Here is a 21,346-nt window from a genome sequence, read left to right on the forward strand (position 1 = left end):
GGAATGGAGATTTCGTAACTCTGTAAGGCAGCGTGTTGCTTCTCCTTTTTTCTCTTGATTTAAAAAGCAATATGGGCCGGGCGCTGGTGGCTCAAGCCTGTAATCCCAGCACTTTGGGAGGCCGAGATGGGTGGATCACGAGGTCAGGAGATCGAGACCATCCTGGCTAACATGGTGAAACATTGTCTCTACTAAAAAATACAAAAAAACTAGCCGGGCGAGGTGGCGGGCGCCTGTAGTCCCAGCTACTCGGGAGGCTGAGGCAGGAGAATGGCGTAAACCCGGGAGGCGGAGCTTGCAGTGAGCTGAGATCCGGCCACTGCACTCCACCCTGGGCGACAGAGCGAGACTCCATGTCAAAAAAAAAAAAAAAAGCATAAAGTAAGGAGTCTGAGTGTGCACCTTCCCCCTCCTGCTGTGAATAATTACAACAGCATATTGTTGGGTTCGTGGCATGTACGGACGTGGTATTGTGGCAGTGAAACACGTTCCCCTCCTGCTGTGAGTAATTACATCGGCATATTGTTGGGTTCGTGGCATGTACGGACGTGGTATTGTAGCAGTGAAACACGTTCCCCTCCTGCTGTGAGTAATTACATCGGCATATTGTTGGGTTCGTGGCATGTGCGGACGTGGTATTGTGGCAGTGAAGCACGTTCCCCTCCTGCTGTGAATAATTACATCGGCATATTGTTGGGTTCGTGGCATGTGCGGACGTGGTATTGTGGCAGTGAAGCACGTTCCCCTCCTGCTGTGAATAATTACATCGGCATATTGTTGGGTTCGTGGCATGTGCGGACGTGTTATTGTGGCAGTGAAACACGGCCTGGGGAGGGGCTGAGCTGTGCAGCAGCCATGTCTCCATATCGAATTGGAATTCGGCCAGCATAAGTCCGAAACTGATTCTGATGGAGTGAGATGTGTGTATGCTAAACCCAAGAGCAGACGCTAAGGAAGTAACTCAAAATAGGTCGTGAAACAGATCATAAAAACGTGAAAGGAAAATAAACCTCAGTCCCACCATCACGAAACTGAAGGGGAAAGTCACTCTGGGAACTGCCCAGGGCCAGCCTGCCACCCCTTCTATCCAAAGCCACCCTCTGCTCACTAGAGACAGAGGCAGGTCTCACGGCCTCCTTTGGAGAGGCTGATCTGAAACTCAGAAGAATGCAGCCATTTGTCTCTTGCCTGCCTGTGACCTGGAAGCTCTCCCCGGTTCCAGCCGTCCCATCTTTCCAGACGGAACCAGTGTTCATCTGATGTATGTTCTTTTGTGTCTCCTGTCTCCCTAACTTGTATAAAACCGAGCTCTGCCCCGACCACCTCAGGCACGTGTCAGGACCTCCTGAGGTCGTGTCACGGGTGTGTGCCCCCAGCCTGGGCAAAATAAACTTTTTAAGTTAACTGAGACCTGTCACAGGTACTTGGAGTTCACAAAAGGAACCAAAATGTTATATTAAAAAATATTCACTTAATGCAAAAGAAAACAGAAAAGGGAAAACAGGAACTCAAACTACATGAGACCTGAAAAACAGCAGAGTGGCAGGTGTGAATGTGAGGGGGTTCAGAGCTTTAACTACGAGTGGATGAACCGTTCGGTCGGGGGCAGCACCCGTAGGAAAGCTGGAGTGTTATCCTAATGTCGGAGAAGACTGAATTTAAAGAATGCTTCTACGGGTCAAGAAGGACACTTTGTAATGAGAATGGGTGGAACTACGGTGCTAAGAGCTGGACCCATCGGGCCGATGTGACAGTTGCTAGCACATGTGCTCCGAAGTGAGAACCAGCTCACCAGAGGCAGAAACTGACAAGCAAAGGGAGAGGCAGGCACGGCGAGACTGCAGAGGTTCCCCCACTGCTCAGCCGTGGGAGGCAACGTGGGGGGACGCTGCCCCTGGGAGGGCCACAGACCAGTCGTGAAGCTCTTACAGGAACGCAGGAGACCCTGGAGGGTCTTGCAGAAGAGCCGGCCAGAGGACGCACGTCCTGCTTCAGAGCCATGGAGGCTGCAGCGCTGGCGTGATAACGGCGTGGTGAGCCTTGGAGCAGAAGTGTCCGCCCCGGAGCGGCCTCATGTCCGTGGCCCGCTGGCTCTCAGCAGGGGTACCAGGCCACTCCGTGGGAAAGGCCTGTGTGTCCTGTGAGTGGGGTGGGAAATCGGAAGGTGCCGCTGGGATTTGGAGGTGTCCCCACGACACGTAAGTTCATGTGAGTTTCAGGCGTTTTCAAAGCAGTTGTAACGAGCGTGGCTGTAATGAGTGTGGATGATTTTTGTGGAGAAGATGAGCGGTCAGCACACGTACGTGTTGTGACTGGATTGTGCGTCCCTCCTGCGTGTTCTGACCCTGTGGCCTCTCCAAGGTTTGCCCCTCGAGGGTGTTGGAGGTGTAGGCTGTGTTCGTTCTCCCTGCACACAGTGTGTGGAGTTTTGGTTTGTGAAGATTTGCTTTTCCATATTTTCATAGTTACACAAACATGCATCTCTTGGAAAAGTGAGAGCCTTTTGACAACCGCTGTCGCTGTGAACAGGTCAGGAGGCCCTGCCTTGCCCACCCCGTACTTAGGGGCTTAAGAAACAAGGCCTCCCTGTTGCCTGGGCTGGAGAGCAGTGGCACGATCGTGGCTCACTGGAACCTTGAATTCCTGGGCTCAAGGGATCCTCCCACCTCAGCCTCCCAAGTAGCTAGGACCACGGGTGTGGACCACCATGCCTGGCTAGTGTTTTTAAAATTTTTTTGTAGAGATGGGGACTCCCTGTGTTGCCCATTGAGACCAGCCTGGCCTCAAACTCCTGGCCTCCAGTGATCCTCCCACCTCCGCCTCCCAGAGTGCTGGGCCTACAGGCGTGAACACCGTGCCCACCATGCCTACCGGTGCTAAGGTGGTCTTTGGCGCACCAGGCTGAAGGCTCCTAGTTGTGTGCCTTGACTGTGTGCTGCTGGCCACTCCAGTGCCTGCAGTTTAGAATTTGGGTACAGAGCTGGTGAATCGAATGGTTTTTTTAATAATTGCCTAGTAAGTGAGAGACATTCATTTTTTCCAGTCCTTTCATACCAATACATGAAGCAGCAATTCTCACCCTAAAAAAGCTCACTGAACTTCCCACTTTCAAGAGCCCCGCCTGGGAGCAGCGCTCGGAGGGGGTTTGGGTGCGGTGAGCACCTGCCAGCTCGCTGCTGGGAAGGGTCCCTGCTCCTCTTCCTGTAACACACACAGGTTAATTCTCATGCTGTGAGATTGCTGAGGAGAGCGTGACGATGTCCATGCCCAGAGCTGTGGCGTCCCTGCTGGGGCCCTGCCGGGTCTGGGGCTCAGGTGCAGATGCCACAGAGGGAGGGCACTGCTGTCTGTCACTGGGCCTGGGCCTGGACCCGGACCCGGGCCCGCTCTCAGCAGCAGACCGACGCCTGCCGCCTGCTCTCCTTGGCGGAGCCCGGCCCCGTGCTGTAGGGGGTTGGACTGTTGGGTCTCCGTTCACGTCATCTGGCAGGTTCCCTGCAGGTCCCCGCGGAGCGCAGATCCCCCCAGGCTTGTGTGCGGCTTTGCCTGCTTTGGGCATCCCCACGCCGCCCTCACGCCATGTTCCACTCTAGGGTGCATTGGGGAAATAATCCGCCGTGCGCAGCACCTCCCACAGGCGTCCCAGCGCGTGCAGACCTGGCCATGCCAACGTGGGTTTTCAGGGGCGTGGTGGCCTCACTGAGCAGCACTGACCTTCCCTCTTCTTCCAGCAGCCATGCTGGTGGCGGCCATGGGAACCCTGTGCCTGGATTGCTCCGTCCCCGTTGGATTAGATGCTGGTGTGACCCGGTCGTGCGTGTGTTTGCTGCACTGACGGGTGTCTTTCTGGTGCCAAATCGTGTGCACTGTGACAGCCCAGTGTGTTTGGAAAACTGAAATATGGGGGGGAGGATGTACATACCTATTATTGTTTGTATAATTTGAGATAAATGTTCAAGCTTTAAATTTTCCTCAAATTAAATCTGTTAATATTGGTCTATGGAGCTGTGCAACCGGTTGTAGAAACAAAATAGAAATATTGCATGTTATGCTGAGGAAGCGAAGCTGGTGTCAGTTACAGACATTTACTAACCATGGTTTGCAGCTGTGTCTAATGTTTGAGGTAATTTTTAATGACTAAAATCCATTCGTCTCGTACTTTTAAATGCCATACTCCAAACGTCGTTTAACCAAGAGCGAAGGTTTGTGCCACCATAGTGAAGTGTTCCCTGTTCTTCATTACGGAGCTGGAAGCCCACGGGAGGCCGAGGCTGCGGCATTTGCGGCACCAGGAAGGACCGCGCAGGGCCGGCCTGGGGGACCCATGGAGGGCGGCGCGCTCCAGCCCGGGCTCTGTGACCCCTCGGGGTGGAAGCCGTCGACCTGGTCCCAGACACGCAGCCTCATGTAAGGCCTGCCCTGTCTCCCAGTTAGCCGCGTTTTTCCAAAGTGTGTGGAAAACATTTCTCAGCATTCTCACCAGCATCGTGGGGTCCAGGCCCCCGTTTTGAGACGGGAATGGTGGCGCCTGCCCGCGGGGTTTCCTGGAAAAATCAAAGGAAGAAGCACTTGGTGCAGCTGGCCTCAAACCACAGCGTGCCCAGCTGTGAATCCACAAGAAACGGTTCCCAGCGAGTGCTGTGAGCACCTGCGGCCACCTCATCTCCCACAACAGCGACAGAATCATGATCAGAGGCCTTTAGAGTCATCATTATCATGTCTGCATGAGCCATGACTGTGCAAGCCATGTCTGTGTGTGTGCCGTCTGTGTGCTGTGTCTGTGCGTGAACCGTGTCTGTGCGTGAGCCATGTCTGTGCGTGTGCCATGTCTGTGCGTGTGCCATGTCTGTGCATGTGCCGTGTCTGTGCGTGAGCCGTCTGTGTGTGTGAGCCTTGGGGCATGTGCACAGGGCTCTCCAGCAGGAGCTGAGGTGGCCCCTTCCATGGGCTCGGTTCAGGTCCCGTTGCACCCTGCCAAGGCTCGCTGGCGTTTCTGAAGGTGTCCTGCTGTCAGCAGCACACTGGGTGTTTTTGTCGGCCTTGTGAGGGGAACGCTGTGGCCTATTTCTAAACCTCAAACAGAAAGAGTCCTGGCTGGTGTTTCCCATCGTTTGTCATCCTCTTGCTGCCGTTAGAACTCTTGTCTGCCATGGATGGCTTCCTGCACTTGATTTTAGAAAGAAAGGAATTGTTGGAACTCATTCTTGTACCTCTCGCCCTCCTCCTCCTCCCCCTACTTGCCCCCAGGGTCCCACCTGGCTGGTGTCTGCCCCGTCTTCACTTTCTGTTGGGGACCCTGCCCCTCTCTGCTCGGTGCCCCTGGTGTGTCCAGCCCAGCATGGCTGTGAGGGAGCCGAACACCCCTGCCAGCCCCCCGAGTCCAGGCCCACTGGGAGGGCCCAGGGTTCCCTTGAGCAAAGCGTCAGCACACGGGCAGGGAGCTGTGTCACCAGACTGTTAGGGTCGTGCCACACACTCCCCAGGCCCCGTGCACACGAGATCCAGGCCTGCCCTCTCCTGGACTTGGCGACTGTCCCAAGCTCGGCCTGAGATGCCACTTCGGCTTTCCTGTTCACAGTCATGACTGCTCCCTCCCCAAGGTCAGCGCCGTGCCCTGCTCTGAGGGCCTGAGACGCCGCCTCTGTTGGCGAAGGTCTTCTGTCCAGCCCACCCGCCAGTGGGTTCTTCCCGGGGTTCAGGGCGCCCCTCACTGCAGCACCTTGACCTTCACAAGAACTGTCTGTATCTTGTTTTGTTTCAACTTCTCAAAACTGAGTTAAGTGGAGGAAGCCTAATGGAAGGACGGGAGCCAGGTTTTCCTGGAACAGCTGCCAGCGTGTATTAGGGAGGAAGAGAAATCACTAATGAATTTTGTTAATTGCCAAAAGCTTGTTGCCGCAGCAACCAGAGGCCAGACTTGTGGCCCTGACAGCATCGTTGGTGTCAGCAGAGACTGGAAATAAAGGAAACTCGTGCATGATACGCCCGGTGTCCTCAAAGCAAACAGCGGGAGGTGCCCAGCCCAACACAGGCTCGGGCACAAGGTCTGCAGACGAGGCATGCGGAGGGGGCACGCGGAGGGGAAGCAGACACACAGAAAAGGTGCGCGGAGATTTTTCTCTTTTAAGACAACGTCTTGCTCTGTCGCCCCGGCTGGAGTGCAGTGTTGCAGTCATGGCCCAGGCTCACTGCAGCCTCCAGTTTCTGGGCTCAGAGGATCCTTTCTCCTCAGCCTCCCAAACAGCTGAGACTCCAGGCATGCACCGACACTCCCAGCTAATTTGCAACCCCTCACTCTCATAGAGCAATTAAAAGTAAGCCTTTATTTCTCAGTAGAAAATATTCATTCCAGTTGACATGAAAATAGTGAATTCGTTTAAAACTTGGCATGGCAGATACTAGGGAGTGCTCTTCCCACTACTCTGCTTTTTTTTTTCTTTTTGAGACAGAGTCTCACTCTGTCGCCCAGGCTGGAGTGCAGTGGCATGATCGCAGCTCACTGCAACTTCCGCCTCCCAGGTTCAAACAGTTCTCGTGCCCCGGCCTCCAGAGTAGCTGGGACTACAGGGGCCCACCACCCCTGCTTTTGTTTTGTTTTGTTTTGTTTCTGTAGAGACGGGGTTTCACCATGTTGGTCAGGCTGGTCTTGAACTCCTGACCTCAGGTGATCCGCCCGACCTGGCCTCCCAAAGTGCTGGTATTACAGGCGTGAGCTGCCACGCCCTGTCTACTCTGCTTTTAAATGATGGGATGCATTGCTTTTCAGGAAAGGATCTCATGGATCCAGGGGTCCCAGTATGTGATGAAACATGGCAGTTCCCATCTTATACAGCGGGTTGGACTCAGAGGCAGGCCGGGGAGGGAGGAGCTGGGTACAGAGGACAGGCTGGGGAGGGAGGGGCTGAGCACACAGAGGGCAGGCCAGGGAGCGAGGGGCTGGGCACAGGCAGGTCCGGGAGGGAGGGAGGGAGGGAGGGAGGGAGGGAGGAGCTGTCATCCTGCAGCCCAGTGCCTGCCACCTGGACAGGATTTGGAGTTCTGGGGCCCTTGTGTTTCTCTCGTGCCGTGTTCTGTGGACCAAGCACAGCTGGGTTCTCTGAACAAATTTGTCGTGACTGACCAGCCGTGGGTGTCAGCCCAGCCCACAGGGTTCTCTTATCTTCTGTTGGTTCCATCTGATCAGCTGATTCTATGTCTTTTGTCTCTTATAAATGAACTGTGATTCTTCTAGTACCAGCTTGAGTGGTTTCAAGTTATTTCTGTGCTATAGTTTGTGTGTTAGCCTCGAGTGCATGCGTGTTACATGCCTGCTGTGTGTGCGTGCAGCTGTATCACACTACCGTGCTGTAGTTTGCAGTGTTAGCTTCGAATACATGTATGTTACATGTGTGCTTGTATGTGTAGCTGTATCACACATAATGTGCCACATAGGCATGTATGTTAGCTATATTGTGTCTACGTTAGCCAAGAAAATATTTTTAGGGTATTCACATATGGTGACTGTTACTAACTTCTCTCAGTGACTTTTCAGGATTGTAACTAAAGGCTAGTATGGCCCAATTGCCCCTAATCTGGTTAAAATCAAAACAGCTTGTGCCCATTTAACCAGGCTTCCATCTCTAAGGTTGTAGCTGAGGTTCCTTGGCACAGTGGGACGTCCCAGCACGGCACCGGAAGGGAGGGTGTCTGGCAGGACGTCAGCCGGTCGGAATTTTAGGGCTCTGGGAATCTCGTGGGTGTGCTCCTCAAGCCGGCCGACATCACAGGAACCAGTTGCATCTGCAGTGGCTCAGAAGAAAAGCCTAGTGGCATGCAAAGGGCTGGTGTTCTCTTTTATTAGAGTCATTTTAGCAGCAGTCCGAGGAAATGAGAATTTCCAGACCGCGGCCCACTCGACCTGGGAGGTGCTTGTTAACGTGACACTGACAGTTACTCTGACAGACGATCTTACTTTCCTGTCCTGGTTTTCCTGTTCTGATGTCTTCTGGCATCACAGGTGTTTATGAGCGACCGGAATGTGCGTTTGCAGCAGGTGAAGAACCGCTTTGTCGGTCGTGTCCTCATGTGTAACAGGGCCAGGGGCCTCTTCTCCTGTGCTGGGCCTCTGGTGTCCACACGCGGATGACGTGGCCCTGGGTCGGTGGCCTGTGTGCGTCGTTGACCAGAGAATTGTGCTGTGTCTTGTGTTAAAACCACGGAGGCCCCTTTCCACATGCAGACCAGGCAATGCCCCGGCGTTGTGTGTTTGCCATGAGCGTCTCACACCGTGTTTGCTTCTCTGCAGAGGCCACAAGAGGAAGCTGAATGAAGAGGACGCCGCCAGCGAGTCCAGCAGGGAGTCCAGCAACGAGGACGAGGGCAGCAGCTCCGAGGCCGACGAGATGGCCAAGGCACTGGAGGCGGAGCTCAACGACCTCATGTGAGCGCGGGCGGCGGGCAGGGACTGAAGCCTGGCTGGCCTCCAGCAGAATTCGGACGTCCCCGGACCAGCCCTCAGTCTCAGTCCACGCGGCTTTCTTCCCAAAGGAAATGTATATTTGCAGAGCTCCACATACAGAAACACATTATTTTGCAGAAATAGGTGTTTTTAAGAAGTTTTACTACAGGATAGTGACAGGTGTTAAAGGCCCCGGTGTGCCCTGCCAAAGAGCTCAGCAGAGGCTCGCGTGGCCCAGGCTGGCGCCGGCTGCTGTCCCGGTAAGGGGTGGTTGGTGTGTGTTCCTCTGTGTACCAGAGCACACTCCTCGGGACGGCTTTGGACTAGGAGTTTAAACGGGACAGCGTGCGTGCACCCAGCGCCGAGCCCGGCACAGACATGCCCATCGCTCCCTCCTAGGGGACCCGTTTCCGGGGAACGCCGTGAGTCTCGAGCAGCCTGGAGTTTCCTGCAGCTTCCTATGCAGGGTCCACGCCACATGACCTGGGCTGCCACCCTGCCCTCCTCCCACTGGCATCCTGGCAAGGGGGCGTTGCTTTTCCTGGGCGACCTTTTATGTCTTGGAGAGACCGGATGTAAAGTTTCTGTAAATCTATTTCATATCTGACCCACCAAGCAGATTTTTCTTTCATTTAATAAAAATTCTTTTTGTAAGTTCTCTTCTCGTGGGTGTGTGGCAGTGGTGAGCACCCGGCTCCTCCCTCTCTGGGATCCAGCTGCTTAGCCGGACGCTCGCGGGACGTGAGCTGGGCGGGCTCCGAGCTCGCTGTGGTTTGTCTGAGTGTGAGCAGGGCGTGGAGGTGTAAGCAGGAGAGCGTCTTGCTGTGGCTTACTCTCCGTTATCTAGGAGGAATTTTTCAAAAGATGGCACTGAAACATTAAGAATGAGAGAGACCATTGTTTTTTCTTTTTCTTTTTCTTTTTTTTTTCCTTTTTTTTTTTTTTTGAGATGGAGTCTCACTTTGTCGCCCAGGCTGGATTGCAGTGGTGTGATCTTGGTTCACTGCAACCTCCGCCTCCTGGGTTCAAGTGATTCTCCTGCCTCAGCCTCCCTCAGCTGGGATTACAGGCGCATACTACCATGTCCAGCTAATTTTTTGTATTTTAGTAGAGACAGGATGTCACCATGCTGGCCAGGATGGTCCCGAACTCCTGACCTCATGATCCGCCCGCCTCAGCCTCCCAAAGTGCTGGGATTACAGGTATGAGCCACCGCGCCCGGCCTGTTTTTAATTATTAGATTTTTACGAAACTTAAACCCGAGATGCCCAAGGGGCCCAAAGGAAGCACTGATCCTGGGAGGGCATTCACAGGTGGAAAGTGGGGTCCCTCCCTGGGGCGTCCGCCACACAGCTCGACCCTGGGCTGTTCCCTGGGGTTGGTCAGGGTCTGGCTCACAGCCCCACGTAGCCCCCTGCAGCCCCCCACGAGAACGGCAGGCATGCGGCAGCCTCTGTCTTCAGGTCACGCTGCTCTGAGGTCTCTAGATCAAGCAGCCTCGTCGGGGGCCCCACCTCTCTTAGCACAGTTCCTGCTGAGCTGTGCTGTGAGGGAGGAAACCCAGCATCTGTGCCATGTTCATAACTCCACAGCCAAGGCCCCAGCTCTGTCAGACAGCAGGTCGGGGACTCCAGCCAGGGGCGAGCTTTTCTCTGAGACTTGGCTGTTGAATTGCTGCTTCAGCCAGCCGTGGATCAGCAGCGTAGCCAACCCTTCCATTTTCTGGATTTATTACCAAATTGAAAGTGAAGGGTAGCCAGCCGTGGTGATGTGTGCCTATAGTCCCAGATACTCGGGAGGCTGGGGTGGGAGGATCGCTTGAGCCCAGGAGTTTGAGGCCCCAGTGAGCTGCAAGCTACTGCACTCCAGCCTGGGTGACAGAGCGAGACTCTGTCTCTAATTTTTAATAAAAGTGAGGCATTAGGCTGAGGCTGTGTATTCATCATACTCTTTTCAGTTGCAAGTAACAAAATCACAAGTAGAGTAGGTGTTTCTTCACATATTGACTCTCTTCTGAGTCCTGCGGGTAGCTGCAGGTGCAGCTGAATCCAAGTGCTCTCCAGTTGGCCAGACGTCACCAGGAGCCTCAGGCCTCTCTCTCCTGTGGTTTGGCCTTTCTCTCGGTTGACTTCCTCTTCGGCCAGGCCTTCTCCACGTCCCAGCTGAGATGGTCCAACTCCACCCACACTCAGGAATGACGTAGACAGAGGAGGGGATGGAGGTGTCTCCGTGGACCTGGGGAACTGGCACTGAGCAGGTGAAGGACCTGCCAGGCCTCCAGGGCCTCCAAGGGCCAAGGCGCAGGCCCTGCCTCATCTCCTTGCTCAGGTAGGGAACTGTAAGTACACTTATTTGCCTCTCTCCGCATCAACAGTAGTGAAAATCTCCATGTTTTTTAGTCTAAGTTTTTTCTGTGAAGCAGAAAAGGAGAAAAATCCCCGCAGACGAGACCGTGTGGAATGGCAGAAATGGAAACAGCAGAACTGCGTGATGATCTCAGGGTTTTGCCTCTGGGCATAAGAACCAGGCTTGTAGCTGGTATTTTAAAACGGTTAAGTGTGAATAATTACTCTCGCACATTTTTCCATCCTCCCCTTGTTTGTTTGGGATGCGGACGCCTGAGAGCTGCAGGTAGGTGCTGGGCTGTGGCCACCACCAGGACCCCTCCCGGCCAGCAGCCTCAGCTTACGTCCCCTCCTCCCAGCATCAGTCCCGCAGTGTGGCGGGCGGGAGGCTGCACCTCGAGGCCACGGCTCTTGTCCAAAAGCACACACTCCTGCATTCCGACAGCACCCTCCCCTGACCACAGTTGGGGAAGCAGCGGGTGTGACAAGTCTCCGTCCACGGGATGCGGCTCTCACGGGACCTCCAGGCTCAGGCTGTCTCCGCTGGGTGTGGGACCTTTCCTGTGGGGTTTTCGATGGAGACTGGCTAGGGGGGAGGTGTCCTCAGTGGGTAGAGGACCCCAGGGGGTCCCGGTGCTGTCGTCAAGATACGGCGACGTGGCGGCAGAGGAAAGGCACCGGTGCCTGGCAGCCCTGGGTGACTGTTTCCTGTACTAACTAGGAAACGTTAGTTATTTGCAGGGCCGAGTGAAGAGGCAGCTTTACCACCCAGCCCGCCTGTGGGTTCTCCAGGGTCTGCAGTCTGCAGTCTGAGGAGGCCGCTGGATGACCAGACACCGGCCAGGGAGTTCCTCCTGTCCAGAGAAGCGGGAAGTGAACTGGGCCCACCTCAGTCCCGATTTTGCCACAAGCAAGAACGTAAGATGAATTGGACAGAAAACAAAAATAGGTGTACAAGTTGATACCCAAAGAAAGCAGAAGATTCTACAGTTTATAGGGGCACAAACTGCAGGGAGTGATGTGCTGGGGGTGGGGGGGGGTTGGGGACGGGCAGCTGAACGAGGCCTTGATGCTTTCTGGAGGCCTCCGGGAAAGGCTGGGGACCTTCCCCCCCTCCGCCGCGGTTTCTCCCTGAGGACGATTCTGCGTGTGGCGGGTCCTGCTGGGACCAAGGTGGCCCCTTGTGCTCTTGGCTGAGTCCCCTCCGACTTCATAGGGGTGTTCCTGAGGCTCCGCAAGGCCTCTTTAAACCAGCCTGGAGATGCAGATGGCCCTGCAGGGGCAGCAACAACAGGGACCTCTGCTGCTGCGTCTGGCCTGGGGCGATGAGGATGGGAGGAGGGTGGGGTGGTCGCTGGCTGTGTGGGGCCTAGTGACGGGCGGGGCTGGGTCGCATGCAGCCTTCAGGACCAGCGTGGCCTCTGGTGCTGCACCTGGTCTGGCCGTGTGGCCTCTGCTATTGTCAGCAGGTTGATATGTTTCTGCCCCCGCCCCGTGTGTCCTAAAAGACCTTTTTAACAAAGAGGACCCAAACCCTTCTCCCGAGGGAAGGTGAGTGAACGGAGCGTGCAGGGGAGATGCGGCCAGTTCTCTCTGACACAGAAGAGCAAGGGGTCCCCCGTTCCTGGAGGAGCAGCAGAATTACCCCAGGCTCTGGGATCGCCCACGGGGGCAGCGGGCCAGCACCCCCAGCCGCATCTCTGCCCAGCCGTGCTCCACACCTTGGCCCTCACGTGTTGGGGGCGGGTCCCAGCACCAGCACATCCACACCAATAGCTTAAAATGGAACTTTTCTCTGCCTGCCTCAGTGTTAGCCCGCCCCCATGCAGCAGCAGGGACCCCACTGTGGGGACTCCAAGGGCCCCGTCCTGTCCTTGGCTCCAGCCTCCGTCAGCACCAGCCGTGTCCTTGCAGCCCTGACTGGAGCAGCTCCCAAACCGTGCTGCCTGGCGGGTCCCCTGACCCTGCCCACGGCGATGGCGGTCTGCTGGAAAGCCGGCCCAGAACGGCGCCTCCACGCGGGCAGCCCTTGAGTGTGGTGTGTGTTCTGCACAAAAGAGCCAGGAAGTCACCTGTGGGACTGTGATCGACGTTTATGAAATGTTCCCTGTTAGGCGAAGAAACTACTGAGTGTTAGGGAAAATATTAAATCCTGAATAATTGTACAACTGTTCCAAATAAAGTCTTAAGACATTTTAATAGGAAACTTGAACTTGCTTCCCTGAGTATAAATTCATGTCAGGTTTTAAGCTTGAAGTGGCTGTAAGGAAATTTGTGATTTAGAATTTGAAGAGGTAACTCCTTACAGTTCGAGATAGTCATATAGATAGATAACTTTTAGACCATTCAAAAATCTGTAACAGTCAAATTTAGTGAAATTTCCTTCCTTTTCTCTTTTGAGAAACTGGAAAGTTGAAATTTTGTATAACAGCATGAGTGGATTTTGTATCTGATCGGTTTTTCAAACTAAGTTTTCAAAACAACCATGAAGCTCTAATCTGCACGTGCGCTTGCTGTGAGACAGTGCCTGGCAGATGTAGAGATTGGGAGGTGTTGGTTCTCCACCTGGTGCCACCCAGGGCTCATTCTTAGTGCCGGACGTGCCATAGGTTTTCACAAATGTCTGATGGCGTCTCCACCGCTGCGGTGTCGCACAGAATCGTGTCCCCACGTATCCGCCACTGTATTGTCGCACAGAATCGTGTCCCCGCGTTTCCACCACCACGGTGTCGCACAGAATCGTGTCCCCGCGTGTCCGCTGCCACAGTGTCGCATAGAATCGTGTCCCCGCCTCAATAAGCCTCTGTGCTCCCCATGCATCCTGTGTTCTAACCTTTGGCAGCTACTAATCCATTTACTGTCTCCATAGTTATCCCTTGTCCAGAATGTTATATGACTGGAATGCGACAGTATGTACCCTTTTCAGATTGACGCCTTCCACCCAGTAAATGCATTTAAGTTTTCTCCATGTTTTTTATGACTTGAGAGCTCGTTTCTTTTTAGCACTGAATCAGACGATTCATTTCTCTATTCATCTACTGAAAAATAATCTTGGTTGTTTCCAAGTTTGGGCAATAATGAATAAAGCTGCTCTGAATATCCATGTACACATTTTTGCTGGGACATAGCTTCTTAATTCCTTAGGGTAATGCCAAGGCATGTGATTGCCGGATCCTATGGTCAGAGTGCATTTAGAAACTCAAATTGTCTCACAAATCAGCTGTGCCATTTTGCATTCCCGCCCACAGTGAATGAGAGTCCCTGTTGCTCCACGTCTTCACTAGCATTTGGTGTTGTCAACGTTCTGGGTGGCAGCCTTTCTGTCGGGTGTGTGGTGGGCTCTCACCATTTTTTTAGTTTGCATTTCCCTGATCACGTACTGCAGAGCATCTTTTCATGTGATTATTTGTCATCTCTATATTCATATCTTTCATATCTTCTTTGATGAGGTTTTAAAATCTTTAGCCCATTTTGAAATCAGTTTGTTTCTAATTGTTGACTTTCTTTTTTTTTTTTTTTTTTTTTTTTTTTTTAAGAGGCTGTGTTTCACCATGTTGCCCAGGCTGGTCTCAAACTCCTGAGCTCAAACAGTTCGCTTGCCAGCTTCCCAAGGTGCTGGGATTACAGGTGTGAGCCACCACGCCCGGCAGGTTTTGATTTCTGATTAGGAAAGAGTTTTGTATGCATTTTGAAGAACAATCCTTTCTCACACATGTCTCTTGCAAGTCCTGTCTCCTAGTCTGCCTTGTCTTCTCATCCTCTTGACAGTGTCTTTGAGAGAGCAGAAGTTGTTCATTTCCATGAAGTCCAGCTCATCCGTTACTTCTGTCATAGACTGTGCCTTTGCTGTTGTGTGAGAAGGTTCACCACCATACCTACAGCATGTAGGTATTCCCTAGAGGTTTCATCGTTTTGCATTTTGTAGTTAGGTCCGTGATCTATTTTCAGCCAGTTTTTGTGAAAGGTGTAATGCGTGTATCAACATTCATTTCTTTGCATATGGACATCCAGTTGTTCCAGCACCATTTGTTGAAAAGACTCTCTTCTCCACTGTATTCCCTTTGCTCCTTTGTGAAAGATCAGCCGACTGTATCTGTGTGGGTCTGTTTCATCGATCCATTTGTCTTTCTTTCACTAGTACTTCACTATCTTAATTACTGTCACTTTAGTTAAGTCCTGAGGTCAGGTAGTATCAGTCCTTCAGCTTCTTTCTTCTCCTTGAGTATTTTGGTGAGTATTCTGGGTCATTGCCTCTCCATATAAACTTTAAAGTCAGTTTATCAATATCCACAAAATAACGTGCTAGGATTTTGATTAGGATTGCGTTGAATGTATAGATCAAATTGGGAAGAATTGACACCTTTAAAGACTCAATATTGATCCTATCCATGTACATAGAATATCTCTCTGTTTCATTCTTTCTTGACTTTGTTGATCAGAGTTTTGTTGTTTTCCTGATAGAGATCTTACATGCGTATAGTTACAGTTATACAAAAGTGTTTTGTTTGGCAGAGGGAATGTAAGTGATACTATATTTTTAATTCCAAATTCCACTTGTTCATTGCTGGTATATAGGAAAGCAATTGACTTTGTGTATTTACCTTGTATCCTGAAAACTTGCTATAGTTCCAGGAGGCACTTGGCTGGGGCTTCTTCTGGATTTTCTACACAGACAGTCATGTCATCTGCAAAGAGTTTTATTTCTTCCCTCCCAATCAGTATACTTTTAATTTCCTTTTCTTACTGTATTAGTTGAGACTTCCAGTGTGATGTTGAAAAGGAGTGGTGAGAGAATGTCCTTGCCTTGTTCCTGATCTTAGTGGGAAAGCTTTGCATTTCTCACCATTATTATAGATTTTCTGTGTCAAGTTGAAGTTCCCCTTTATTCCTAGTTTACTGAGTTTTATCATGAATGAGTATTGAATTTTTGTCAGATGCTTTTTCTGCATCTGCTGATATGCTCACGTAATTTTTGTTGTTGATGTGATGGGTTACATTGATTTCCAAATGCTCAACCAGATTTGCATACCTGGGGTAAATCCCAATGGTCTTGCTGTCGAATTCTTTTTATGTATTGTAGCTTTCAATTGGATAATATTTGGCTGAGGATTTTGCATCTGTGTTCATGAGAGATATTGGTCTATAGCTTTCTTATTTTCATCTGGTTTGTATAATAGAGTGATGTTGGTCTCATAGAATGAGCTTGGAAGTGTTCCCTCTGCTTCTGTCTTCTGAAGGAGATGATAGAAATTTCATATAATTTCTTCCTTAAATGTTAGGCAGTATTCACCAGTAAACTCATCTGGGCTTGATGCTTTCTGCTTTGGAAAGTTGTTCATTATTGATCCGATTTCTTCAATAGATGTTGGCCTATTTAGACAACTAGTTCTTATATGAGTTTCAGTAGATTGTGTCTTTGAAGGAATTGGTCCATTTCGTCTGGGTTATCACATTTGTGGGCATAGAGTTGTTCATAGTATTCCCTGATTATCCTTTTAATGTCTATGGGATCTGTAGTGATGTCCCCTCTCATTTTTTGATATTAGCAATTTGTGTCCTTTTTTTTCCTTACCCTGGCTAAAGAGATACCAATTTTCTTTATCTTTTCAAAGAACTAGCTTCTGGCTTCCTTACTTTTCTGTATTGATTTCCTGTTTTCAGCTCTAATTTTTTTTTTAATCACTTCTACTTTGTGATTGTTGTTGTTTTTTGAGATGGAATCTTGCTCTGTCGCCCAGGCTAGAGTGCGGTTGTGCAATTTTGGCTCACTGCAACCTCCACTTTCTGGGTTCAAGTGATTCTCCTGCCTCAGCCTCCTGAGTAGCTGGGACTACAGGCACGTACCACCACGCCCAACTAATTTTTGTATTTTTAGTAGAGACAGGGCTTCACCACGTTGGCCAGTCTGGTCTCGAGCTCCTGACTTCAGGTGATCTGCCTGCCTTGGCCTCCTAAAGTGTTGGGATTACAGGCGTGAGCCACTGCACCCAGCCTATTACTTCTACTTTGAATTTAATTTGTTATTCTTGTCTTATTCAGGTGGAAGCTTCACTTATTGATTTTAGATCTTCTTTTCTAATATATACATTGAGTGCTATAATTTCTCTGAAGTACTACTTTTGCTGCATCCCACAAATTTTGGTAACTTGTGTTTTCATTTTCATTTACTTCAAAATATTTTTCAATTTCTCTTGGTATTACTTTTTTGTCCTGTATGTTATTTAGAAATGTGTTAATTGCTGCATGTTTTTGTGATTTTTCAGTTATCTTTCTGTTACTGATTTTTGGTGTAATTTCACTGTGGTCTGAGAGTAGACACTGCATGATTTCTCCTCTTTTAAGTTTGCTGAGGTGTGATTGATGGCCTGTCTGCATAAGTGTTCCTATGAGCCTGAGAAGAACATTACTGTGCTGCTGGTGGATAACGTTGTCTGTAGATGTTAATAACATCCAGTTGATTGATGGTAGTATTGAGTTTGACTGTATCCTTACTGATTTTATATCTACTGACCACCCCGTACTATATCCTTACTGATTTTATACCTACTGACCACCCTGTATCCTCCCCTCCTTATAGCCCTTTCTGAATTTTGGGTTGTTTTTATTTTTGTCTTTTTGTTTTGTTTTGTTTTGTTTTTTGGCTGACTGCTCCACGACAGCAGGAATGCAGTTTGGTTGATTGATGTAGCTTCTACTCTCAACACAGAACTGGCTCATAATATGCGTTCAACAGAAGTTTGTTGAATGAATAAATCCAGGTTCTCAATTCCCAGTATCTGAGCCACATTAGGTGGATGCCTGCAAGATACAAATGTCCTACAGGTGCATGAAAAGCTTCCCATTTCATTCCCACTTCTTTAGGCAGAAGGATGTGGAGTGAGGAGTCAGAGCAGATGAGCGTGGGGTTTCCTTCAGGGGTGGTGCAGATGTTGTGGAATTAGGCTGTGGTAATGATTACACAACTGAGAATATACTGAAATTCCACTGAATTGTACACATTAAAGGGGTGAACTCATGGTATGTGAATTAAAATAGTTTTGTTTTGTTTTTTTTTTTTTTTTCATGAAGTAAACACACCAAGTTCTGTTCTTTCCTCTTCCTGGAAGCTTCAGAGTAAATTACACAGGCGTGTCCCACGCCCACCACCCGTTAGGAACGTCCATTCCTGCACTGCATCCAGCAGCCAGGCTGTGCAGGTGCCTGGCCCGGCCCGGGAGATTGAGGCAGCCCCCGGCAGGTCTTGAACCCCGGTCTCAAGTTTTCTCCACCACCTGTACTTCAGACACCAGACACTCCTCCAGGCCGGCTTTGCCCGCCTCCCAGATCACCAGCTTGTCGTCTTGGAAGCTGTCACCGATGGGGTCTTTCATGTGTGGGATGCGGGGAAATAGTCTCTGCATCACCAGATACTCGAGGCGTAAAATAACCACCTGTTGACCCAGCACCCTGCTTAAGAAACGATTCTCAGAGCCCTTTCTGTCTGAGTACTCTCCTCCTCCCCCCACCACCCTACCCCATACCCATAGACAAATCCTGAATTTTCTGTTAATCGCTGATGTTTTTTCTGCGTAATTTTACCACATGCATATGTTTGGTATGTTTGGTTTTGCCCATTTTTGTACTCAGTATAGTCTTCAGCTTACCATGGTTTGACAATAGTTTCTTGACTTTAGAGTGGTTCCAAAGGGATACACATTCACTAGAATCCATGCTTCCGAGTATGCACAGAGCCATTCTGCTTACCACTTTCAGTTCAGTAGTCAGTACATCACGAAATATTCAGCACTTCATTATGACATAGGCTTTGTGTCAGACGAGTTTGCCCAACTGTTGGCTAACATAGGGTTCTGACACATTTAATCTGGGCTGGGCTAAGCCATGATGTTTAGAGGGTTAAGTGTTTAAATGCATTTCCAACTTGGGACACTTGAGTTTATCAGGACGGGACCCCATGGTAAGTAGGGAGGGAACCTTTTCTTTCCTTTTTTTTTTTTTTTTTTTTTTTTTTGAGACGGAGTCTCGCTCTGTCGCCCAGGCTGGAGTGCAGTGGCCAGATCTCAGCTCACTGCAAGCTCCGCCTCCCGGGTTCCCGCCATTCTCCCGCCTCAGCCTCCGGAGTAGCTGGGACTACAGGCGCCTGCCACCTCGCCCGGCTAGTTTTTTGTATTTTTAGTAGAGACGGGGTTTCACCATGTTAGCCAGGATGGTCTCGATCTCCTGACCTCGTGATCTGCCCGCCTCGGCCTCCCAAAGTGCTGGGATGACAGGCTTGAGCCACCACGCCTGGCCTAAGTTTTGTATTTTTAGTAGAGATGGGGTTTCACCAGGCTGGCCAGGTTGGTTTCGAATTCCTGACTTCTGATGATCTGTCCACCTCGGCCTCCCGAAGTGCTGGGATCACAGGCTGAGCCGCCGCGCCCGGCCGGGAACCTTTTCTTTCTTGTGTGCTTCAGGGTGTTGTCCGTGCACGCAGCCGTGGTCTGTCACTGCCCTCCACGCTCAACAGTGTTCCCGTTCCACAGCTTGTCCTCCTTTTGCTGGACGTTTGTGTTGCTTCTGGCTCTTGTTAGGCAAATGCAGCTGCTGGAGCATTCTTTACATATGTCCTGATCCACTCGTGAATGAGCCTCTGGGGTTAAATACCCACAAGTAGAGTTACTGTGACTGGGGGGCACCTCAGTGTAGTTTTCCTGGATAGTGTGGAAATCATTTCTGTCAGTGAGTGATGCCTCCTAGTGAGTGATGCTGGTTCACACTCCCTCCCAGTCAGTGATTCTGGTTTACACTCCCAGTTAGTGATGCTGGTTCACACTCCATCCCAGTGAGTGATGCTGGTTCACACTCCTTCCCAGTCAGTGATTCTGGTTCACTCTCCCTCCCAGTGAGTGATGCTGGTTCATACTCCCTCCCAGTGAGTGATGCTGGTTCACACTCCCTCTCAGTCAGTGATTCTGGTTTACACTCCCAGTGAGTGATGCTGGTTCACACTCCCTCCCAGTGAGTGACGCTGGTTTACACTCCCTCCCAGTGATGCTGGTTCACACTTCCTCCCAGTCAGTGATTCTGGTTCACACTCCCAGTGGTGAGTGATGCTGGTTCACACTCCCTCCCAGTCAGTGATGCTGGTTCACACTCCCTCCCAGTCAGTAATGCTGGTTCACACTCCCTCCAGCAATGCCCACCCATGTCTCCTGCTCCATATTCTTGCTGGTGGAAGTTGTTTTCAATGGAAGCACTTGCCCTACTGAGTGAGGTTCCCGCAGTTGGAGGTGAACCTGAAGCCAGCAGAGTAGATGTTCCTTCTGAGGAGGTTGGAGCAAGGAAGTCCCAGGCCCATCCAGCAGCAGCACCCCCCATAGCTGGTCAGCCAAAAACGGCTTTTCCAATCACAGAAGGACCTGAAGGGCAACCTCACAGCAAGCCCCTCCCAGGTGGGCAAGGTTATGTCTTTAGAGAGAATATTCTAAATCCTCAGAGCTGCAGAGCCAGAAAGCTGGGGCCCAGCTGTGTCATTAGCCTTCCCAAAATGTCTGCACGAGCTCATTCCCACAGTTGATGGAATGACATTTAACTGTCACCTTTCTCTAGAAGTGACCACCAAGCACAGAGAGTGGTCTTCAGGCTCCTGGACAGTTCCTTGCAGGGCCTGGTGGGTGGTGACCATGTGACTGGCAGCTCGCAGTTGATGGAGACTGTGCAGCCGTCAGACATGATGTCAACAAGACACCGAGTTTTAGGAGGCAGCCTCCAAGGTGCTGCTTGATGTGTTCACCGCGGGTCGTGTGCTTGGCCAGCCTCTGCCTGCCCGGGAAGCTCCTTCACCTGGGCGTGCCTCTGCTGGTTTTCCTGAGACACAGCCCTTGGGGGCACTGATGGTCCCCGGGTGACCAGGGTCACCAGCAGTGTAGTCCCAGCACCGCCGTATAAAAGTGACCAGGGTAACGAGCAGCGCAGCCCCAGCCCCATGTGTGAGTGACCAGGGTCACCAGCAGTGTAGTCCCAGCACCGCCGTATAAAAGTGACCAGGGTCACCAGCAGCGCAGCCCCAGCCCCATGTGTGAGTGACCAGGGTCACCAGCAGTGTAGCCCCAACCACACATGTGAAACTCACCAGGGTCACCAGCAGTGTAGCCCCAGTCCTGTGTGTGAAAGTGTGGTTTCGTCCTAGGTCCAGGAAGCCCATTTCTAGCACTGTAAGGTGGATTCCAGGGCGCTCTAAGTCAGAGCTGCCCAGATGGCCGAGATGGCTTCTTTGGAAAAGCAAGTGATTAATGAGATGCTGCAGAGGACAGAGGCCACGTCTGCCTTCAGCCCTGGTGTTGGGAACGTGGCTGCTCTGCCCACATCCCAGGCTTCTGAAGAGAGGAGAGCTGGGCGTTGGCACCATTTAGCCCCTAGGATTATTTTTTGTTGTTAGCACTGGTTTCTAAAGATTCATTTTTAACATTTTTCAGTGAAGAAGGAAGGAAAGATGTCAGTGAGCGCCCCGTGAACAGTCAGTTCGTGACACCTGCCGGGGATAACGAAGACGCCGTCAGCAGCTGGAGGCTGAGCTCTAAGCAGT

The 21,346-nt window shown here is 51.2% G+C and overlaps 1 protein-coding gene across 6 annotated transcripts in view; it reads left to right on the forward strand.

Annotated features, from left to right (window-relative positions):
* Positions 1-9,098, forward strand: part of CTDP1 (CTD phosphatase subunit 1) — a 71,998-nt gene extending 62,900 nt beyond the window's left edge. For 3 of the 6 annotated variants that reach the window (XM_030925920.1, XM_030925923.1, XM_030925924.1), the window contains exon 13: positions 8,285-9,098. In XM_030925920.1, coding sequence (XP_030781780.1) covers positions 8,285-8,423 — 139 coding nt within the window. In that variant the 3' untranslated portion in view covers positions 8,424-9,098. The remainder of the gene's footprint in view (positions 1-8,284) is intronic. The other 3 variants (XM_030925921.1, XM_030925925.1, XM_030925922.1) reach the window with 2 other exon arrangements.
* The last annotated feature ends 12,248 nt before the right edge of the window (positions 9,099-21,346 follow it).

The sequence above is a fragment of the Rhinopithecus roxellana genome, chromosome 21, assembly GCF_007565055.1.
Source record: "Rhinopithecus roxellana isolate Shanxi Qingling chromosome 21, ASM756505v1, whole genome shotgun sequence".
Taxonomy (NCBI): Eukaryota; Metazoa; Chordata; class Mammalia; order Primates; family Cercopithecidae; genus Rhinopithecus; species Rhinopithecus roxellana.